Raw genomic sequence first — 16,785 nt, 5'->3', positions numbered from 1 at the left:
ATCTTTACAAACTACAGAACTAGCCTGGCTGCGCCCTCCTACGTACTTCAGCTCAATATTCATTTTCCTTCAGTACTACATCTGGGATTGTGGTGTATTCTTGGGTTTTCTCCGGTCAATTTTTTACCGGTCCAATCAGCGAACAGAGGGAGTGGCTGAGAACGATGACCTTGAGGTTGTGCGCTAGTTTGAGTCGTCATACGTCACGACCAAGCGTTAGCGATTGGTTATGGCAGATCCAGAGTGGCTCTGGGCAGATCCAATAGTTTTAAACTTCAACAGAGGACTCGCCTCCAAGGAAGTTAACGCTTGTCAATGGAGAGAGGCCAGACTCTCTGTACAAATGTAATGTACGAGAGTCTGGTAGGACCAGGCTACTACAGAACCAAAACCCACAACAACACTGACCAAGCAGATAAATATAGTAAACAATAGGATAAAAATTAATTATTCACATGTTTTATCCCATTCTATCTCCTGCTCTCCCCCACTCAAACGCACACACATACAGTACGTACACACACTCGCACAGAAACGTGTTTTCAGCGCTGATCTGAAGATTTGATCAGTAAAATAGTTGAACAACTTAAAAGCTACATGAAATGTCTCACTAGCGAAGTAATAACAGCTAGCGCCATTCTAATAATTCAATCGTCCGTCGTCAATTATTCCTTACTGAAAGACGAGTCTGTTTTATCAATAAATTGTTCCCAAATGAAGCAAGAAATTATGTGGAATCATTTGTATCATTTACCATCAAAATGTGTGCAGGAGAGGGTTAAATACCACATTTAAATGACATGAATCAATACTTTTCACTGTTGATTCATCGTTTATTCATAATCAACGCCCCATCCACAATCTTGTATGTATTGCTTTACTAAGTTTATCGCATTGCATTATGGGGTTTCTTTCACCATGAATACTGCTTTAGAATTGGGCTAAAACAAGGTATCTTAGGCACTAGATTTATAGTGTCTCCTGTTTTGTAACAGCCTTTCATGTCAAAGGGTGCACATAAGATTTGGAAAGAAACAGTTGTTGATATCTCATGACCACAACAAGAATTGTACGTAAGGCATAGAGCCATGGCTAACAGGTCAGACATGTTTTAGAAGTCATTGTCCATTGTTCATTCGATTAATTCAAATGATTTCACTGGCACAAGTACATAGACCAAGAGGCACAGGATGTTCTGTGACAACAATCAAAACAGTTGTCAAAGTATATTCATTTCACTTTTTGAGTCACTTGTTCTCCTTATTCCTGTATGGTCACTCAGAAAATGTCTAGCAAAGAGAGAAGCGTCTGGAGTTGATGTTCATCTTTGTGACACCAATGAGGCGCAGTGGTGAAGAGAGGCCAAACCCCGGAGTGACGGGTCCATCACACAAAAGATCCGACAGCTCGTCACGCTCCTCCAGACCAAAGGTGGCGTCATTGAGCATCCGACGGTGCAGGTGACATGTCTGCTCCACTTTGAGTTTATTGATGTCACCGCGTAGTCGCATGAGCTGGCGTGCCAATTGCTGGTCCTGGATGCGCATCTCCATCTGTGAATAAATCAAATTTAGGAGAATCTCAATAAGGCTTATAAAGAGAACTATCTGACTCTACGCCTACTAAAATTCATAGAGAATATTATGAAACATACACCTTTACTTAGTCATTATGAAACAATATTGGCTTATTTTACACAGACTAAGGTTTAGAAGCACAAGGAACTGCACAATAAAAAATGAACAATTAAAGTCACCATGAAATCAAAATGGACAATTCTTATTTTTTATGGAATATTTCAGTGTTTTTTTTATAATTTATTTATTTGTGCAAAGTTTTTTTTTTTACTTTGTCATATTAACTGCATTTTTGAATGTGGTTGTTGTGTCACTGTCATGGAGTTTATGTACCAAATCAAAATGTGTCAGACTTAAGGTACGTTTACACGACAACAATGTACCAAAAACAGAAACGTTTTTCCTTTGTGTTTTTTTAAAGTACAGACAACAACGTTGGTAAAATGATACCAATTAAAAAAACACTGTATTATTCATGCCAGGCCAGTAGTTGGCGATGTGACTTTATAAAGGAAAAATCACACACCTATAGACTGAACATGTAATACGCATGCGCATTATGCATTTCTCTAGTTTACAGGTTTACAAGGAGACCATAATGGTATATTTTTTCAAAAACGTGCACTTTTTCAAAAGTTTGTGTTTTCAGGCCCCCAAAATGCCGTTGTCGTGTAAATGAACAGCCAAATCGCATACATTTTTTTCACTTATTAATCGAAAACGGTGTTGTGTAAACAGCGCCTCAGTCCTCTATTGATAGCCTGCAAATATTACATAAATTAAAAGAATATACCACTGATAGGCCAACAGCTGATTTTCTACATGTTGTCATTACTTGAGAAATATTCACTTCAAAAGTTTAAGGGACAAAATCATGAAATTGTGCTGCTCAATATTTTAGTGGAAACCTTGATATTGTTTTTCAGGATTCTTAATAGAAAGTTAAAATACACGGCATTCATTTGAAATAGAAATCTTTTGTAACATTATTTACATAAAATGTCTTTACTGTCACTTTTGACAATTTTCCTTGCTGAATGAATAAAAATCTTCCTGACTTTTAAATGGTATTGTTCAGACCTTTCAGACGCATGGCAAAATGCCTGGCGTGAACCTATTGCTTCTTAATTGCTTAATCGCTTCTAACCTTTTAAATAAACATGGACATGTAGATCCAGCAAACATGCTTTTGTCCATTTCACATAACAAGGGGCTCAAAATTGGGAGAGGTGGTATGGATCGGCAGAAGTCCCCTTGTACCTCGACTGGCTCTGTTTATTTGTTTTTGTGTCCAATTTCCTTTGCGCAAATGTTTATGGACACACACGGGGCAAAGGCAGTAGAAGAAAGGCTTCTGATGTGGTGAAAGGAGCCTCATTGCGTGCAGCGGCTATAATAGACTGTGCATACAAGTATGCCATGAACCACATGGCTCAGTGGAAGAGAAGTGATTACACTTACAGGAACAGAGAGCGAGGAAACAGACCGATCAACACTCATGCTCATCTGCTCACCATCCTTTCCACTCACTTTAACATGAATGGCAATCTCACGCAGTGATGAGGTAATGGAGGCCTGCACATTCACTCCATTGTTTCATTCAAATTAGCTAACTAATGGGGATGCTTTGCAAAAGATGATTGCAAAATAAGCAGCAATTATTTTTGAAAAATCTGATTTATCTGTGAGAACCTGATAATGACAAATAAGTGTAAAAAGATAAATCTTTTAACAATCTAGTTTTTTTTAACCATTTTCAAGAAAGAAAACAAAATATATTTCACATACACCTTGAATGAACGAGTGTTCACAATCATTATTTCACATTTTTAAAATATATTTTTCCAGATAATATATATATAATATATATATATATACACTCAAAAAAATGGTGCTAAATAGCACTAAAAGTGGTTCATTGGCTTGTAATCATAGGGGAACCAGTTTAAGTGCCATATAGCACCTCACCTTTGTCAAATGGTGCTATGTAGAAACATAAGAGCATTTTAACCACCCCAAAGAACTGCTGAAGAACCGCTGAAGAACCAAACTGAGGTTAACAGGTTCTTAAAATGGCGGTGGTGCTATATAGCACCATGAGCACTGCAAATAACCACTGAAGAACCACTTTTTTTTAGAGTGTAATATTGGGGGGAGTAGCACCACTTGACGTTTTATCTGTAACTGAATTAACATTTATAACAAAAGTTGTTGTTTTTCTGATATTTTATGAGACTTGACCTTGACACACAGTCATGAGGATTTTCAGGGGTCCCGTATAATTTCCTATTGTTTTATTTGTTTGTTTTTGCATGTTGGTTACACTATATGACTATTTGGTGGACAAAATAAATTAGTCCACTCCTCTTATGGACTTTTGCTGCCTTCACATATTATCGGAAATGTCCTACTTCTCACTTCTAAAGTCGTGATTATGAGCTCATCACATTCAAGTGCTTTGTTGTCGGAAGAACAGGAATAACGGAGGACACCAGGTTTAATCTTGCCTATTATATGGAAAATCGTATTAAAGCCAAAATTATATTTAGCGTCTTTTTTCATTGACAACCATAGACATTAACCGCACTATCTAGATAGTCAGCTTGCTGACGACTCTGGAATTTCAGTCAAATACAGGCTATTTTCGATGTGTATAAAACAAACAATCTGCTTCAAATTATTATATGTAAATATGCACTGCTTTAACGACCAGGCGATGTAGCTGAAAACCAGTCAGCAATCGTTCACCCCTCCGCCATGTTTAAAGTTTATGGCATGCCCAACTCTTGGGTATCAAATAATCCATGTGAAGCATGTGAAGGCATCATCAATATTCAGCGATATTATTGATCTGACTGTACTGATACAATTGGATGAGAACTGTACTGAGCTGAAAGATGACATCACTGTTTTTCTACAATTTCATGTTTTATGATCTTCACACTGTTATTGAACAGAACTGAATCAACACTGAACTGACCTCATCTGGAACAATGACACCATTTTCTTCATAGATCTGCTTTACAGTAGAATTTGTTTGCATCAATTAATCATTATTTTCCTGTTTATCCTTGTAAAGTTGTTTATTGTATGAATATAAATAAAGGTGACTTGACTTATAATAACATATCTTAAAATATGTCAGTGCCACTGTTTTGTCTGAAGATGCACACCAGTAATGTTTGTTTTATTTCTAAGGCACGTTTATAAAAGCTACTTAAATGCCCTATAATTGAACTAAGGCCTAATCCTGGCTTAATCTAAGCCCTGTCTGTAAATCCAGGCCTATACTATGCCGATCTAATTAAGATTTTCTTTCAAGAATTGGATCCATGTCAATATCAAGTTTTATCACCCTAATGTTTTTGACTTTATGCTGTTGAAAAAATATTAGCATTAATTATATGTCATTTTAATTCAGAAATAATGCCACTTAAAGGTACACTACGCGCTCAAAATTGACAAAAGATATATAATGAGCGAGTGCATCATAAATCCATCTTCCAAACCTTGTTGTTGTCTTATCTTGAATCGCTACGGCCTGTAATAAGTGTTTATATTCTCTGTGCAGAGTAGCCCAGAACCTGTGTGACTCGTCATAGAAAAGAGAGAAGTAGCTCCGGCTACAATGTTCTTCTGCAAGACGCATACTTCTGTTTATTAACCGCAAGAGCGCCACAAAAGTCGGACATCAAGTCCTAATTAGGATACAAACTGGTTTTGAAACATTTTGACTTACCAGTTCTTTTCTAAGCCAAACCAGAGCTTCGTCGATGTTATCGAACCCTGTAAGGCTTTTAGAGATCAGGCCGTTTCCTGCAGTCACTTGGGAATTCTCTATGTTCCTCTGAGGTGTTGCACTGGGCTTCGGTCCAGCACCTTTCTCCAGGTCTGATGAGCTCTCTGGCATGGCTAAGCTTTTAAAGCTCTGACCTTCCACTCGTTCCTTCCACTCGAGATAGGACGGCCTTCTGGTTTCAAGTCTCAGCTTCTCAGTCAGTGCTTTCAAGTTCCTCAAGTGATCATCTGGGACAACGTCAACCTCAAGGCCATCATAGTCCTCTATATTAATCTGAGGTATTGAGCTCGCATCCATGGCCTTTGAGGAAGTGGTTAGTGTCGCCAAAAATAAACAGTGAAAATCAATTTAAGTGTCAGATGATCTCATCGCCTTGTTTGATCAATAAAGATACAGACCTTTGGATTTGCTTGCAGTTACAGGATGGTTAGTCTGAGGGGCTATAAAATAAATCAGCAATGGAGATATTGACCTTCCATTTCTCCAGCAGTATCATCCAGTAGTGTAGTCATCCAAACATAGCTTGCTTCTTGATCCTTTCCTTCAATCGAAAACAAACTTGGTTACCTTTTTATTATTTAAATGTTTAGGCCTGATATTAAATATGTATGTGTATCAATTACATTTAAATTCACCATCCTTTTCAATTTGACATTGTTAATGACTGCTAGTTCACATGTAGTTGCAAAGTTACTTATAGTTAGTGGAACGTCTAAAGTGGACTATCAAAATAAAGTGTTATCAATGAAACTAGTAAGAATGAGATTTATCTAAAAGTACTAATAAACCGGGTGTGTTTTAAAATACACAATAACTTATATATTTATCATCCAATCCATTTGATTAAATCAGTCTTTTAACTAATTACTCAAACTGACACTAAATCTCGCTTGTTCCACAGTTAGCCCTATAGGGGGAGAGTGGGGTGATTTGTGCCAAGGGGGAAAAAGATCCACCCCTTGTTTCTGGAAAACCATAGAAGAAATTGGTCATGTGACCACATAATTTTGAAAAGCAATCAATTTTACTCATCCTCCAAAGTAGAGAGATACATGGCATGAGAGGTAAGCACGTTTTATCTCAAAAAACTGTTTGTTTTTTTCTTTCAAAGTAAAATTTCTATGATTAATGGTTTTGGATTGTAGTGTCTGAACATGTATAGACAAGTTTGAAAACATTTCACACATGTTTTAGTGATTTAGCAGGCTATACAATTAATCTATACAGTTAGCATGAAGTTAGCTCTTAACTGCTGGATCATGCTAGTTTTTAAACTTGTGGGTCTGGGGTGATTTGTGCCAAAGGGCCTGGGTTAAGTTGTGCCAGATCCAAACAACCTATACCTCCATACTCACAGGGGATAATCTGGAGAAGTGAGGAGATGGGCATGCCTCATTCGTGTTTGACTTAGGCCTATACCTGCCATTTGTTTAATTTAGCTAACACTGATTTCAGTTTTGAGTTTGCACTATGTTATTAAAGAGAAGTTTTATTATGTTTTTAAGTGGCCTAAGTCACAATAGGGTGTTTAGAAATTAGCCAAGTCACTTTATTCTTATGTTACGTAATTGACAGACAGCGTTCTATTGTATGTCTATGTATGTCAACAGGCATCTATTGCCAAAGCCTTTTTGCCTGAAATGATTCACAGATATCATATATTGTGTTGCTATGGTGCTCTAAATGGTTGCTAGGGCATGGCTTGATAGCTTCACAATGATCCTGAGAGACTGATTGGTCGTCTAAGTAAAATGAGCCCGCTCTCTTGTCTCTGTGATCCAGAGTTATGTTCAATACAAAATCCCTATGCAATTTACCATAGTAGGAAAAACGCATGCTATGGTATTCTAACAGTTTAATAGGGTGACAATATCTAAATAAACCTTAAATCATTTTGTATTAAATTTGTCTTGCTTTTAAATAGCATTACAGTTCATAACATTAAAATGTTCTGTTTTACTTCAGAAATCACTGGCACAATTTACCCCAACATATTCCCCCAAAGGCACAACTTACCCCGCACCAGGGGCAAGTTGTGCCACGAGACCACTTTTTTCCCAAAAGCATATATTTCTGAAACAATTTATTTCAGATCCAAAGTTATTGTTCTCAGGGATGCACCACATCCTGAAATATATGTACATACTTAAGTTGAAGGCATTACTGTCATGGCCTCACTTTAAAGTTCGAGTAGAAACTGCACAACTCACCCCACTTTCCCCTAAACCATGTGGTAAGTCGTTCAATTTAAAGGCATAGATCACCCAAAAATTTAAATTCTGTCATAATTTACAAACCCTCGAATTGTTCAAAACCTGTATGAGTTTGTATGAAATTGATGTCATTTAAATTAATACACATTGAATATATGATATTTAAATCAAATAGATGCAAATACCTAATATTAAATCATGCATTTTTTGGAGTGAAAGTAAAAGAATGGAAAGAAGTTATGTAAAATCAGAAGTTATTCTACCTCCTAATCCAGATCTTCTGGAGTAAATCATGGGTTAAACGGGCAGTTTACTGATCACATGAACACTTTCCATCCATGCCTTATATCACAGGCTCAATCTTACAAAGCGGGTGGTTTCCATAGCAACTAAACCCAGCCTATGAGTCAGCAGCACTGAAGACTGTCTGCTCTAAAGAACTAAATGTCACTACCAGCCAGACCTGCATGTGACAATGACCAAAGAATATAATGCCGCTCAATTACAGTCTCTCATTACTCTAATACAGATAAGCAAAACTCCTGCTGGACCGACATTATCATATGAAGTAACAGGCAACAAATGGGCATTGTGCACAGTGCTTATAATGTAATTGGTCTCAGGACCACCCACATTTTTAATGCTTTCCCACAAAGCTGTCCGTCTAATGTACGTGTGATATAGTGTTTGGCATATTGCCTTGATGCATTTCATCATCACAGCTGCTCTAGGAATGTGTCCTTCCCATAGGAGGAGTGGATGTTAGAGTGTGTTGGTTCTTAATTGGCCTCGCTTTAACCTCCACACGGCTCCAGGACTAATCAAACTCGGCTCATTTAGCGCGTTGCTCTGTGTGTGGCGGCAGTGGCGTCACTCATCACACAGGGGGATCCATTCATCCCAGACCACTCTCACTTTAGACTGAAAAAACGTGCTTCTTAAAAGCCTTGGTGACTTTAAAATGCGAAACTAACTAACGTTAATTCATGGTGGAAAAAAGTATCTACAAAGAGAATGAAAATACTGTATGGAATGTGAGAAACAAATGACAACAGGTTCATTCTGTTTACATGAATATGTAAATGCCAGTAGTGTGATATTTATCAACAGACTAAATGAGCTTTGAAAGTTAACAATATAATATAATATTTAGTGCTGTCAAATCGATTAATCGCGATTAATCGCATAATAAAAGTTTGTGTATATATATATATATATATATATATATATATATATATATATATATAGAGGCCTATAGATATGATTAATCAAGACTATCGATTTGACAGCACTAAATAGAATACTTTTACTTTTACCATTTTTGTTTTGTTTTCGTGACTCATAATAATGGTTTTGAGTGCTGTATCTCTTTCCACACACTCTAAAGTTTTGTTTAGAATGCAGATCTCAAGGGGAAAATTCTCCGTTTTTTCCAGACATATTAAATGTTCTCTGGCCAAACAGACAGTTTACAACTAGTCATGACTGAATTTATCCATGTCTAATTAGATGCGGTGAACTTAACTGTCATATCGCAGTGCAAATCTGTTTTTCTCAGCATAAAATGATTGTCCTATTTGGAGTTAAAATAGACTATTCCAGCCAGAGTTGCGCTTCATGACCAGTATGATCATAAATAAGGTATTTTCCTAAATGACTAGTAATTTTCCGTTTTAGCTGTTCAGTTGTCTTTTACATCTCATGTTATAACAACATTTCTTTGATTATTACCAAATAGTTTATTTATTACACATGTCACATAGCAATGATTAACTCGGCCTAACTGACACAAACTAAATAAAAACTTGTCAGGGTGTTGAATAACCAGTGAACCAGCTCAGTGAAAGCTGCTGATTAAAAAGTAAAGAGTTCATTTAAGATTATCCTCAGTTACCAAGTGAAGTAGATCCTGCATTAAAAAATCTGATTAAAAGTAAGTCATTAAAAAAAATAAAAATAAAAACTTCCAGAGCACCACCAGCTCAGTAGGCTGACTCATAATGAAGATTTAAATAGCCAACTTTTGTTTTCTAAAAAAAAAAAATCGAAGAATATCCAGTTCATATGGGATTTAGAGAGTCTGAACACTACCTTCGTACGGATAGCATTAAAGAAAAGATGACTCTTACCTTCATAGCCTAGTTTATCAGGCACTTGTAGACAGTCTTCGAGTCCCGCTCTACTGGAGAGCTCAACAACACTGCTTTTACTCCACCACACTTGTGTCTTGAATGAGATGAGAGGCTTGAATGGAGGAGGGGCGTAAGTTGCGTCAGGTTGTGGTCGTCGTGGAGACGGTAAAGAATCTGCTCAAAGCCGCGAGTCCAGCAGCAGCATCCCCGGATCTCACAGCAAGGAAAGGCCAGCATTAGCAGACTTCTCGAAAACACAGGCTATAGATGACCGTTGTCCACTTGTGCATCCATCCATCACAATATAAATCCTGTGGAAATATCATAATAAATATCAAGAAATTTAAAAGGCCAATTTTACATCTAATTCAGCATTTTAATCATAAATATTTTCTTATAGAATTTCACAGTTGGCCTATGTGGGATTGCGCGTTATTTTGTGTAGCTATTTCAGTTCTTTAAAAATTTAGAAAAACAGAAAAGCAGGCTGCAAGAAGAACACAATTTTGTCGTGATACATTTCCATTATTATCCAAGAAGACGTGAATGCATATATTGGCAGGCTAGGCAATTGGGTTAATAAATACCTATTGATGACTTGACTATTATTATGTTTGAGTGACCTCTGGTGGAGAATGTTTATAATTTAAACCCTGTACAGCCTTTTACAGCCTAGCAAACAAAATAGCCAGAATGTGATGGTAAACCCTCGCTAACAGAAATTGTTCTTAGGATGAGCAATACGTCTACTCTATTGCTTTTGTTCACATTTGACAAAATATAAATAGGCTTATTAATAATATCACAAACAAACACAAATGTAGCCGGAATAGTTGCACGTAGCAGCCTATATATAAACTTAAATGAAATTAAAATGAATCGTGTTAGAATTTATCGCTAATGATTTCCGTAACATCGTCTCTAATGAGATGGAGAGCGAAAAATAGGCGGAGCTTCCTGTGATCGAGCCTGTGACTGTGTTTATTTTTTTGCAGAGCCAAATATCCTCCACGCACACAGAGAGAGGTAAGCTGAGCGGTTGCTTGCATGAGCTCAGGTTTATATGCGTTTAATTGTAAATGTAGCCTACTGGTTGTAACTGTGAAGATGCATGATGTCGGAGACATTTTCGCGATGTAACGTAATGACATAAAGAGTTGTCATAGAGCACTGCGCTAACTTGAGCTACGTTTCCCGTTTGTTAACACCAGCTGCCGTTTAATGGAGAAGCACACTGGTCAGTTGAGGTTGATGTGAAAGAACCCCCACAAGGATCGTTTTGTAGATTTTTTTTTTTTAAAGGACAAGAGTGAATCGAGCGATCAGCATTAGCCCACAGGCGGCTGAATGCGCTGCATTGTGTATGATGTCATGATGTTCCATTTCTAGTGACGCACTATATAATTGAATTATTTCGGTAGGCTATTTGAAACCCGTTTCAACATGTTAGAGCGTTATATACCGAAATGTTTCCATGTAGTTGTTACATTATGTATAAGAGGAATGCACCTGTTAACTGAGCAGGCGCTCTGAAAGTAGGCTGCACTTTCATGACCGAATATGACATATCCGTACATGCATACGCCATTCATGACACAGTGCGCGACCGATTGCATTGTTTTAAAGTCAAGATCATCTAAATGGATTTTTTTTTATTTCAACAATGTGTCAGTTGATGAGTGCAGTGGTTATATAATTTTGTTTTCTCACAAAGTTGCATCCCCCTTTTACAGCTAGGCTATATACTGTATATATTGTTGCCATTATTTTTATTGCCATAATCAGATTACGATTAAGTCAATATTCTGGTTTCTAGAAATAAAGACAAATATATTAACATCTTGTTCAGAATATCCACCATAACCCAACATTAATTCATATATGTGCATGTCCAAACAAAGATGGTTCTGGATGATATTAGATACTGACATTTCTGAAAAGTCAAGATGTTGAAAAAAAAAAGTTTTTTTTGAAAGATTGTATACTAATCTTTTATAAACATGGATATTTTATGGCCGACATGTTGTAAAATATTTGTCTCTTAAGTTATTGTTAAGGACATCATGTGATTTATTTTAAATTGATTATGTTTTTCTTCTATGTTCTATGTTATTCTTTTAGCATAATAAATGGCAAGACAGAGCATCTTTAGTATTTCCAGAAATGATTGCACATTTCTTATTAGCAATATGCTGATGTATGCAATAGGAATTCCAATAACTGATAAAGGTTTAACCAGAATATTGACCTTAATCAGAAAGATAAATGTGATCATATGAATGTTGTTAATGGTCCAAACTTTCTTTCCTTTGTTTTTCTAGGTCTCCCTTTCATAGAAAAACTTGCATCATGCCATACCAGAGCTGCTTCCTTAGTTGCTTATTAGTACTGCTGCAGACATCCAGCTCCCAGCAAGAGGAGCAAAGCCAGCTGCTACTGGTGTCCTTTGATGGCTTCCGCTGGGACTATGTGAACCGAGTACCCACGCCCAGTTTTCATGCCCTGATGGAAGAGGGTGTGCAGGTGGAGAAAGTGGAGAACACCTACATCACCAAGACCTACCCGAACCACTACACCTTAGTGACAGGATTACACGCCGAAACCCACGGCATCATTGCTAACGAAATGTACGACCCCATTCACAACCAGTCGTTTTCCATGGAGGGATCTTCAGTGTACGATGCATGGTGGTGGGAGGAGGCCGTGCCATTGTGGGTGACCAATCAAAAGGCTGGCTGGAAGAGCGGAGCTGCCATGTGGCCTGGATCAGATGTAGCAATTGGTGGAACGTACCCGACACATTACTTGCGTTATAATGCGTCAGTACCCTTTGAGACCAGAGTCGAGAAACTCATTGACTGGTTCTCAGGGCCGAAGGCCATCAATTTTGGTGTCTTATATTGGGAGGAGCCAGACGAGAGCGGGCATAACTTGGGGCCAGAGAGTCCACAAATGGATCCAGTCATAGCAGACATCGATGCGAAGTTGGGATCCCTCATGAACAAGCTCAAAATCGCTGGCCTTTATGAGAAAGTCAATCTCATTGTTACAAGTGATCATGGAATGACTCAGTTATCACATGATAAGATCATTGAGCTGGACACCTACGTCAGCCGAGATCTTTACACATGGATAGACAAGAGTCCTGTAGTTGGTATTTTGCCGAAAGAAGGTAAGAATGAAAACAAAGCATTTGTTATTGTTTAATGCAGTATTGGAGATGGTTGAGGAGATTCCCCCTTCTATGTAAAGCGCTTTGAGTACCTAGAAAAGCGCTAAAAATGTAACAAATTATTATTATTATTAATGCAATCACATGTTTCTTCCACTTTAGGCTCTTTATTTGTCTATGAATTCAAAGTAGATCAAAGTAATACTGCTTTGGAAACGTATTAATGAGCGCGTGTAAAGTGTTTTAATAGATTTTATTAGTAAATTGTCAAAAGTGCCTGTAGTCTAAGAAACACCCAATCGTCAATGAAAAAATATGTTGTTATAATTGGTGGCACATTCACGCAAAAGGTGTTTTTGCTGTAAAAAAAAACCGCGAGACGGGGGTCGGTGGAGTGAAAATAAATGCAAGGTCTGGAAACTCATTAAACTTGTTTTAAAGCTAGAGTAGGTAATGTTGGAGAGCTAGCCAGATTTGAAAGTGGCACCTCTTCTAAGCTCCGCCCCCTCCTGTCAGTGCTCCGTCCAAAGCTACGCCCCCCCACAAACATGAACGCGCATCCACATTTGGAGTCAGCTGTATGTACCTACCAGTGATGCGCGGGTTGATCCAAAATGAGCGGGTGCCTGCGGTTACCCGCGGTTACGAGTCATCCAAAAATATTTTTAATGATATTCGGGTCGCGGTCGGTCGGGTCGTTTACCTTTGTAATTTATATAGTACTAGACACAATGTTCTATGAAATACATAGGTCTACACTTTATTGGCTGAATGCGCGAGGATGACGCACGAGTAGTCTGCAGATGAAAGTGGGAAATCCTCATTTACCTTTTGAATGTTGAGCGCGTTATTAACTTTTGAATAAAAGCTGACGCGGGACAAAATGCCCGATTTCCCAACGCGTTGAACTGAGCAATGCCATTGTGCCATTTTAATAGGCTACTTTTAAACGCATATAGCTCAGTAATGTCAGTTTTATGTAGCCTATTTGCTGAGAGGGGGCGGGGTTTTTCTTGGGAAAGTCGGGGGAGAGACGCACAAGTCGATTAGACTGGATAAACACATGCAGCATCTTAACTGTTAAAAAAATGAAACGAAATAAATGAATAAATCAAGCCTTTATTACAAAACACTAGGCTATATCATACAGCATTCTGAAAAATGCGCACCCCTAGTTCCTCCGTCTAAGCGGGCGGTTAGTTGAAAACAAAACGTCGGTCGGGTGCGGGTTGTTTACATTGACCCGCGCATCACTGCTGTGCACGCAGTGGTGCTCGGGCACGAGACATGAAGGCATCTGATTGGTTCTTTACATTCGCACCGAATGGCAGTGATTGGTCAGAGTTTTTACTGTCCTACAGCTGCTACAGAGGTCAGATTTGTTTCATTCCTTTTTCTGAACACATAATGTATTGACTACTATCAGAATGGAAGGACCATTTCACCCAGTATAAAAAAAAAAATTTCTGAACAGGATTACCAACCCTACCTTTAACTTAAGCGCCACATTTTTTGAAAAGCATGCACGAGATGCTGCAAAAGACGCGAGCGCAATGTTTAAACATGTCTAGCTCGTGTTTACTTTGAAAAACAATGAAAAACGCATTCTGTGTGAACAGTATTTGAGTGTTGCCCTCCTCTTACCCCAGGCAAACTTGAAGAGGTCTACAGTTTGTTGAAGAACGCCAACCCTAACATGGCTGTCTATAAAAAGGAGGAGATTCCAGATCATTACCACTACAGACGCAATGCCAGGATCATGCCTCTGATCATAGAGGTCAAAGAGGGATGGACGGTCATGCAGAACAGAAATGGATCTTTTATGTGTGCGTATTGTTATTTACACTTAATTGAAGCACAACGAACACATTTGACAACACATTAATGTCGTCGACGTGCTTGCTTATCAATATGATGATACCTTTGCCGTTATTTAATGATCATGTGTTTGATTTACAGTGGGAAACCATGGTTACAACAACAGCCTTCCCAGCATGCAACCTGTGTTTGTCGCCCGCGGACCCGCTTTCCGCCGAGCCTACACCAAGGCCTCCATGCGCTCCGTCGACCTCTATCCTCTCATGTGCAGCATTCTTGGTCTCAAGCCCTTGGCCAACAATGGCTCTTTGTCAAGCGTGCAGGATCTCTTAGTGGAGACGTCAACCCCAAAACCAGTGGCGCCGCTCGAGCCCAGAGAGACTTCCTACGCCTGGGCAGTGGGATCCATCTTCGGCACTGCACTCGTGATCGGGTTTCTCTTTATCTTTGTGCAGCAGGTGACACAAAGGCAGCTACCGTCACTGCATCTGTCCAATAGTGAGATAACACAACCCTTACTGTAGGCTCAAACACGTCACTTTTCTCATGTGAGCTTCTTAAAGTATGCAGCACTGAATTTTTCATCCAGTGCCACAGATCTCATTTCAGTCTAAAATAATTCTGATTACACTTTTTAAGCAGTCAGCATGGTCGCTCGAATTCAAAAGCGATCAATATCCACGGTACCATGCCAAAGCCAAATATACCAAAAGCAATATGGGGAACGATGCTACAGTGGAAAAAGGTGGTGACAAAAATCAAACCTGACCAAGCCAATAGTGCCCTCTTCTGGTGAAGCTGTCAGTGATACCTTTAATCTTGTCATTAAAATCTAGTATATGAAGAAAAATGGCTAGCATCCCCATGCTTTTCCTTTCAATTTGAAGCTGATATTTATTTAATAAGAGAGAGATTCGCCCTATTCTCTTGAATTTGCATTAAATGTATATTCCGGGTTCAGTGTGGGTTTAAATCGATAGCATTTGTGGCATAATGTTGATTATTATAGAAATTAATTTAAACTTGTTCCTCCTTTTCTTAAAAAAAAACAAAAAAACATCTGGGACACAGTGAGGTACTTAGAATGGAAGGAAACCAATCCATAAACATCAAAACGTTTCAATATTTCACCATCTCTACTAATCTCACTATTTCAATAGTATAGAAAATTTAAATTACTGTTAAAAACATTTACATGGCTTTACAGCTCAGATAATATGCACATTTTTAAGTGATTTTATAAACTATAATGCTTTTAAATCCTCCAAAAATAAAGGATTCTTTGATGAATAGAGTTCAAAAGAACTAAATTTATTTGAAATAGAAATGCTTTGAAGCCATCTTTACTGCCACTTTTGAACTCATATTTTATATTTTAAAATGACATTTATTTTAAAGTGCCCCTATTACGCTAAAGGTTCGGAGGTCTTCTACAAAAGGTTTACATCCATCCAAGGTTAAAAATATATATATATTTTTTTTTTCTTCTTCTCATAATAACATTGCAGCATCACCTCAATTAAAGAGTCTAAACCCGGTTCATTCAAAGATTCAGTCTCGAATTACCCCTGATTTCCATGAGCTCCTGAAAGCGCTTGAAATGTACAGTATCAATTCCAGCTTGATTCCCGAATCTTTGGAAGTGCATTTTTGGATTTCACAGCGCTGAAAACAGCATCTTCTCGACATGTCGACAACACAAACCAAACTCCTCCAGGCCTCAGCTACAACTACTGTGTTTGAGGGTCAAAGTAGACTTTGTTTGCGGTCAGCCAATGGAGCTGTAGCCTGTAACCATAGCCTGCCATTGTGCAAATTTGTTACAAACCTATTGGAATTGCTGACAATTCGTTTCAGCAGTTCATAATTTCTTTTCTTTTTTTTTTTTTTAGAAGAAAACTTGCACTTATCTTTAAAACTTTTTACATTCACAAATAGCTATATTACACACACTAGGTAATATAGTCGAAAAAGCATAATAGGGGCACTTTGACATTTTAGCTTTTAAAACATTTATTTATTAAGAAAACAAGTTCAACATTTTTCTGTTAATTAACATTATGCCACAAATGCT

At 38.0% G+C, this 16,785-nt stretch overlaps 2 protein-coding genes across 4 annotated transcripts; one reads left to right on the top strand and one right to left on the bottom strand.

Annotated features, from left to right (window-relative positions):
- Positions 1-816: 816 nt before the first annotated feature.
- Positions 817-9,851, bottom strand: fam167ab (family with sequence similarity 167 member Ab). Of its 2 annotated transcripts, none has more exons than XM_079584161.1 (4): positions 9,719-9,851; positions 5,849-5,917; positions 5,317-5,676; positions 817-1,553 (listed from the first exon to the last, which is right to left on the bottom strand). In XM_079584161.1, the coding sequence occupies exons 2-4, from the start codon at positions 5,870-5,872 to the stop codon at positions 1,290-1,292; spliced, it is 648 nt and encodes a 215-aa protein (XP_079440287.1). In that variant the 5' UTR covers positions 5,873-5,917; positions 9,719-9,851; the 3' UTR covers positions 817-1,289. The 2 variants fall into 2 exon arrangements, with proteins under 2 accessions (XP_079440287.1, XP_079440288.1); XM_079584162.1 differs by having other exon boundaries at positions 5,775-5,917; positions 9,719-9,822.
- enpp5 (ectonucleotide pyrophosphatase/phosphodiesterase 5) lies at positions 6,309-16,599 on the top strand. 2 transcript variants are annotated; one of them, XM_079584159.1, is made up of 4 exons: positions 6,309-6,440; positions 12,043-12,893; positions 14,543-14,719; positions 14,853-16,599. In XM_079584159.1, exons 2-4 carry the CDS (start codon positions 12,071-12,073, stop codon positions 15,233-15,235), a joined length of 1,383 nt encoding a protein of 460 aa, XP_079440285.1. In that variant the 5' UTR covers positions 6,309-6,440; positions 12,043-12,070; the 3' UTR covers positions 15,236-16,599. The 2 variants fall into 2 exon arrangements, with proteins under 2 accessions (XP_079440285.1, XP_079440284.1); XM_079584158.1 differs by lacking the exon at positions 6,309-6,440 and adding an exon at positions 10,627-10,747.
- The last annotated feature ends 186 nt before the right edge of the window (positions 16,600-16,785 follow it).

The sequence above is a fragment of the Phoxinus phoxinus genome, assembly GCF_949152265.1.
Source record: "Phoxinus phoxinus genome assembly, chromosome: 16".
Classification (NCBI taxonomy): Eukaryota; Metazoa; Chordata; class Actinopteri; order Cypriniformes; family Leuciscidae; genus Phoxinus; species Phoxinus phoxinus.
This window is presented reverse-complemented; position numbering and strand designations above follow the sequence as displayed.